Source organism: Epinephelus moara, chromosome 7 (assembly GCF_006386435.1).
Source record: "Epinephelus moara isolate mb chromosome 7, YSFRI_EMoa_1.0, whole genome shotgun sequence".
Lineage (NCBI taxonomy): Eukaryota > Metazoa > Chordata > Actinopteri > Perciformes > Serranidae > Epinephelus > Epinephelus moara.
Window position 1 is genome coordinate 25,285,338 of NC_065512.1, and position 6,761 is coordinate 25,292,098.

General features: G+C 40.2%; 1 protein-coding gene across 1 annotated transcript in view; it reads right to left on the reverse strand.

Moving 5' to 3' along the window:
• cps1 (carbamoyl-phosphate synthase 1, mitochondrial) overlaps positions 1-6,761 on the reverse strand; it is a 90,053-nt gene that overhangs the window by 79,296 nt on the left and 3,996 nt on the right. Inside the window, exons 4-9 of the mRNA XM_050048798.1 lie at positions 4,316-4,405; positions 4,165-4,221; positions 3,981-4,073; positions 3,729-3,818; positions 1,236-1,364; positions 721-827 (exon numbers count right to left, since the gene is read on the reverse strand). Of these exons, the coding sequence (XP_049904755.1) occupies positions 721-827; positions 1,236-1,364; positions 3,729-3,818; positions 3,981-4,073; positions 4,165-4,221; positions 4,316-4,405 (566 nt within the window). The remainder of the gene's footprint in view (positions 1-720; positions 828-1,235; positions 1,365-3,728; positions 3,819-3,980; positions 4,074-4,164; positions 4,222-4,315; positions 4,406-6,761) is intronic.

Genomic DNA, 6,761 nt, shown 5'->3' on the forward strand with positions numbered 1-6,761 from the left:
CATCAAACAAAATGGGGGCGCTAGAGGGCTAATTTCTTATCTAGGCCTAACCGCCATATTGATTTTTACTAAACTTGGTATATATGTAGAACAGGACACCTCAAGGTGACTGGAGAAATTTAACTCTAATTGGCAACTGGGTGGCGCTATAACAACAGAAAAATGCTTAAAAATGGCTAAAATGCGATTTAACGCTGTGGCTCCCCCTGTGGCCCAATGTTGTTGGTTTTTTCAAATTTATGACTAAGTCATGGTATGGTATGCTGCTGAAACAAGGGCAAGCCGCACCTTTCACATGTGAACTACCAGTGCACCCCACTTTTAAGTCAATACAACATAAAAACACTTTAACTATCTGCCTTTCAACGTGCTACCTCAACTACTAATGTACAGTTTTAGCCCACTAACTACCCCACTATTGGCAATGGTACGACTGTACTTTCAATAAAGCAATCACATTCACAAAAACTCAGTCTGAATACATTGCTCTTCTTAATGGGTTCAGTTGACTATTTAATCTGCAGTTTCCTATGACCTGTATCCCAAACACACACCATGTGAAACTGTATGTGGGCAACTGTGCACAGAATGGGTATGGACTAGTAAATGTAAACATACCTTTCGTTCATTTACAAAAAAGTCAGCAGGGCACCTTTAAATCTCTATGAGTATTCTTAAAGAGCATGCATATGGTGCCTTACTAGCTAACAAAAAGTTCACCTGTTGCCCATAGGCAGCTTATAAGATTGAGCTCCTGCAGCCAGAGCAGTGATCTGGTTGCCCATACAGATCCCAAACACTGGCTGGGGGCGATCACTCTCCAGCACCTTCACAGGACAAAACACACACAAAAAAACATTTACTAAAGGTACACTGTAGATAATTATATTATAGAAGCCCATTTCCACCAGTGTGATAACAAAAAAAAGATCCTATTAAGTCATTTTCTTTCGCAATATTGTAACTTCAACAACAAACAGGGTCCTAAAATAATATGACTCTCTAAACTCTACTTGCTGTAAATGAAAATAATAAATACAGTAATATAATAATAAGAGGAATAGGTTAGATTACTCCTGAGTGTAAAAACATTGCTTATGGTTGTAATATTCTGGCTTGTTTTTTTTTAGCAAAAAAAACTACAGCATGCAGCACTGTTAATACCTACGACTCCTTGTGGTTAATTCTCAAACGGTCCACAGACATTAAAATATATAAATAACACCATGTTCTACCTTGCGGACATTGTGGATCAGTGTCTGAGCCAGAGACGGATCTCCTGGTCCATTGGAGATGAAGAGGCCGTCATAGTCTAGACTCATCAAGTCCTGATCCCACGGTACGAGGTGCACCTCTGCACCCCTCTGCACACAGAGAACATACAGAAACACTCTGTAATCTTAGGGTATTGCCTAAAGCCCTGTACATACTCCACAAGAACAACAAGGGCGGAGATGGCAGTTTTTGGGTTGACGGAAGAGGAGGAGGAGGAGGAAAACAACATGTTTGAAGCGGAGTAGGAGGAAGATTTGTTACTTCTGGCGATTGCCGAAGAGGTGGAAAAAAGGAGTGAACGTAGGTGGCATGTTAGACCGCTCAATATGACCAGAGTTGAGCAGGGTCTCGGTTGGTTCAACAGATGCGGGAGATGGACGACGAGAGGCACTTCTCTTATGTCAGGATGTCGGCCAGTCGTTTTGACGACCTTGTCCGTCGGATCACACCATTCATTCAGCATGCACCCACACACGCACACAGTATGCCGATCTCTACCCACATCTTCATGAATACTCTGATTGTTCCAGGAGTGACCAAGATCTCCATACATTCACTGAATAAAACAAATGTTAAATTTCTCTAACAATGATTATAGGTAGGGAGGCACAGTATGTTTTTCCTTAGCCAATACTGATAACCCATAATTACCTGCTTCTCATGGCTGATACAGATATGATAACCGATATTTTCACATTTTTGTTTTTTATAAAGAACTTTATAACCTGTAGTTTAAGCACATCTGAGGGTAAGAAAGGCTAAAATGTAGTGAGAAAATATGAATGATTTAGTATTCCATAGCCCTGACCTGACCAAATTTGACTGACATCACTACTGTTCACGCAACAAAAACAAAATACAGTTCTGACTCTTCCGTTCATGCCAATATTAAGCTGGGGAAAAAAGGGAAGTTATCTGGGGTATTGACAAATGACCTCCCCTCAGCGCCCCTGCGCCCATATAACCCTACACTACAGATGAGTATCATGCAGGATGTGAAAGTAAATTACCTTTAATGGGTCTTAAATTCATAGCTAGCAGTAAAATTAAAAAAAAAACGTGCAAAATGAACAAAAATGTGAGCCGCTGCTGCTGTTTTAGCTCATGCTAACGCTTCGGCGATGGTCCTTCAGTGTTGTGTATAACCTGCTCAACCATGGCAGGAAGTTTGCTGATCTTGTGGGGAGTATGGCGGTCAGAGATCAGACCCTCAATGCAACTGTGTTGTCTTCCTCTGAGACTGTGAAAGACTTTCACACCAACGACTACATGTTTGACTCTCTGGTCTTCTTCTTCTTCTTCTTCTTCTTCTTCTCTTTGTTTATTGGCAGTTGGTAAACTTTATGGGTGTAATGCCAGCTACTGTATCAGGGTGTGGAGACGTTGCCCTTGTTAAGTCAATGAAAGCAGTCTAGATTTGTATTATTGGCGCTATTTCAGCTGTTTATTTGAATAACACATAATAAAAACAAAAGTCTCATTAATAATGTATCAGCCTGATATAAATCATGCATCCCTAATAATAGGGGTGTCGTGATATAGTAATATTGACAATAATCATGACATTTAAAAATAAAATACTGATATCATGTTAATAATACACATGTGATAATATCGTAATTTCTGTTCCTTTCTGTTCTCGCTTTCTCCCTCCACTGACACCATCAGGTTGCCTTGTCACTATCCATTAAGGGCAATTTCTCTTTTTGTACCTTTGTGCAGTTATGGTTACAGATTCTCTCTTCACCTCCCCTCACTTGTATTTTGAGTATAATTTGCCCAAAAAAAGGACATAACTTTTTCTATACTGCCATTATAACATTATCCTAAACTCTTTTGGCCATGATAATCATGTCGTGAAAATCTGATATTCCCAGCCCTAAATGATAATATTGGTGTCTTTGTTCATGATGCGATTTCAGAAATAAGAAAAACCAAATCTTATTTTGTCCGACAAACTCTATTTTCAGCCATAAAAGAGCAGCGTTGCAGTCACTAATACTATTTAGATATTATTAATTTTACAAATGATTTGATAAATGAGAATGTTCACACGGCCAGACATTCATCAACAGACCAATGAAAGGCAGAAAAATGAAAAGGGGAAAATGTATAAACAAACAAAGCAGACTACTGCATTAGAAATCTGCTGGCTCCTTTTCCCGACTTACTATCATGACCAAACACAAGCTAATATCAACACTATAAATATCAACAAACTGTTAAATGGAGCATAAACAAGAGAGCGAGGCCCAATATCTCTTACAGCTTGTTAGACCTTACATTAGCATCTCTTATTTTCCAGGTCAGGTTGCAGAAAACATGTGACATGCGTTGACCTCTTTTCTATATTTGTGCAGAGGAGGTCATTTGGGGCTCCATCGTAAAAGCATCTCAGAGTGTGAACTAATGAGGATGCACAGCCAACAACAAGGATGGTTTTTTTTCCTCACCTTAACCAGCAGGCGAATGATGTTATGTTTGATACCACAATCAACAGCCACCACTTTTACTGGGTTTCCTTTTCCGAAAACTTGGATTTCCTAATGGGTAGAGAGACACAGAAAAGAGAGGTTAGCACTAATCAACACCATCTGTAGAGAGAAAAAACTATGATCTAAGATGGTCTTTTTTGCTTGGCTTATCTGCTGTAATGAAAAGAATATCTGTTTAGGATGCTAAGCATATAAGTAAGCAGGCGTTACCTTGGTTGAGACCTCAGCTACAAGGTTTTTTTGGTTAGGGTCAGATATCTCAACAGGCTGCCCATCAAATTCAATCTTCCCCAAAGCTGTGCCCTGAGGAGCAATCACAAGCAACACAACTGTGATAATCAATCAGTCCTTTTGTTAAAGATGTAGTAGTTCAGTATCTGTGTATTGACATTACCTTATCTCTGATTATCTTGGTCAACATTCTGGTGTCTACTCCAAACAGTGCAGGAACCTTTGAAAGGAGGAAAGTAAACTTTGTCAATTTCCCAGCAGCTGAGTCCTACTCCTTGAGATTACACCGGATACTTGGTGACTTGAATCCAAACCTTCTCCTCTTGGAGCCATTGTCCCAGAGACTTGACAGAGTTCCAGTGGCTGTACTCGTGACTGTAGTCTTGAACTAGAAGACCGGATACCTGGAAATATCAAAGCACAACCAACCTTTGCAAAAAAAAGGTAAAACTAAAAAGACACCAAGTACGTCAGTCCATCAGGTAACTTTCATTTAAAAGAAAATAATAATTTTAACAATAATAATAGAGGTACAGAATAAAGATAATCTGTGAAATAATAGTTCCTCTGGCTCCTCCCAGCGCTCCTAATGGCATATGCAAAAATCCACTTAGAGCTATTTAGAGCTGAGGAGTTTCTAACGCAGTACCAAAACCCCTTTCCCACCAAAATTAGCTTACGTACGCAGATTCTGTAAACACGGGAAAAAGTATGAGCTGGGTACAATGCTCTGCAGCAGATGAGTATTCCTTTCTGTTTTTTTAACTGGTGTGTCACGTTCAACGTCACGGAAAAGATGGGAAACAGGTTAGTAAACAGCAGAAAGTAGCATGGAGGCCAGTGAAAATGTTATGGTAGTTACTTCTTTTCTACATCTCTTTCAAACTCGGTGCAGTCACACTAAGGGGCCGTACACATGCTGCATCTTTAACTGAGACCAGGCGCTGGGTGCTACTTTTGTGCCTTTTTTGAGCCAGCTTTCAAGAGCACAGCCGCAAGTTGTGTCTGTGGTTGCTAGGCACATATATACCTGAAAACTTGAGTGCAAAGCTGATCTTTTTCCAGGTGCTGTTTATTAATGTGTGGGCATATCGTCCTTGGGTCAGATGAAAAGCTCTGGCAGCCCAGCACCTAAATAACCAACTTTTCTATATTTACCAAAGACTGATATTTGCGCAAAAAGGTAAAGGTATCTGTTGGTTTTGATTGGTTGCTCCCCATCACATGACATGTGATGCATGCTGCTGCTTTCCAGCTCAGTTTATTCCGTGGTGCAGCCATCCAGCCCTGAAAAACAGGCACTTGGGAATGTGTGCGTGCCGCAGCAGCGTCACTCTGGCGTTTGAGTGTCTGCCGCGCGTCTACATTGAAAACAATTAATCTGAGGGCGCAAAAAACACAGCCCCTAACAATGTTTGAGCCAGGCTTGAATGGAGACAGATGATATTTTGTTGTGGTCCATCACTGCATCTTGCCACTAAAGGGGCTAAAATAAGCGTGTTCACCCGGAGGTTGTATTTCGGAGCCGATAAATACCTGTGACTACTGCATTTGACCCAGATTGTGACCTTTCCCATTACATACAAAAGCCAGATGTTAGTGGGTGTTGGTTGTTTTTTTGTGCAGTGGGGATGGGGCTAAACACTGCTCATGCACATGCTGCGCTGGCCCCCTCCCCCGCGCACGCTCTCACTCAGAAAAGCTCATTATCTTCAGCTTGCGGCTTCAGGAGGGGCCAGGGCCACGCTGCATGTGCAAATATGACAAAAAGTTACTTTTATAAAAGTTACCTGCTGAACCTTTAACTGCATAGGTACACTACATAACTAAGCTTTGGGTTATGCTACTGTTGCTCTTGTCCCTAACATGTATGATGTCAAGAGCTGCCATAAGATCCTAAAATGTGTATGGGCAAGCCAGAACATCCTGAACATGCGAGAATAAACACAGAGAAATCCACTCTTACGCCACCAAATGTCAGTACCACTCAAATATATGTCTATTACCTCTGCTGTTTATGTTGTCTTTCACTGAATATAAATGGTATTATTGCACTGCTGATATTATGTGTAGGACTGCAACTAACAATTATTTTCATTACAGATTCATGTGACAATTATTGTATTCATTGTTTAGTCTATTAAAAAAAAGTCAGGAAATAGTTAAAAATGCGGATCAGCTCACATACTGTCGTCCAAATTCCAAAGGTATTCAATTTACTTTTGTAGAAGACTTAGATCCATTTTATAATCCCTGCATCCGCATGGCTGTGAACTACAGTTTGCACTGTAAATGTGTGTGCAAACACTACAGTATGAGTCCACATCTGTGGCATATATCCATCCCTTAAGGAAAGTAGCAAATAAATACAACTGAAAAATGAATCCTGTCAAGGTTTTGCATTTTTGCCAGCAAAATAAGTTATATATTATAGGTGAGACTTCCAGAGCTGAACTGGAATTGGTGCTTTCCAATCGTAACAGTATGCTAACGGTACGATAATCCTCTTTCCAAGACCTCTACAATCTCTGATAGCCATCTCAAAGCACTGGCTGTTTAACACTACCTTTATAACCAAGCAACTGGACTTGACTTGCTATGTTATATATACAGTGGTGTGAAAAAGTGTTTGCCCCCTTCCTGATTTCTTACTTTTTTGCATGTTTTCGCACTTAAATGTTTCAGATCATCAAACAAATTTAAACATTAGTCAAAGACAACACAAGTAAACACAAAATGCAGTTTTTAAATGAAGGGTTT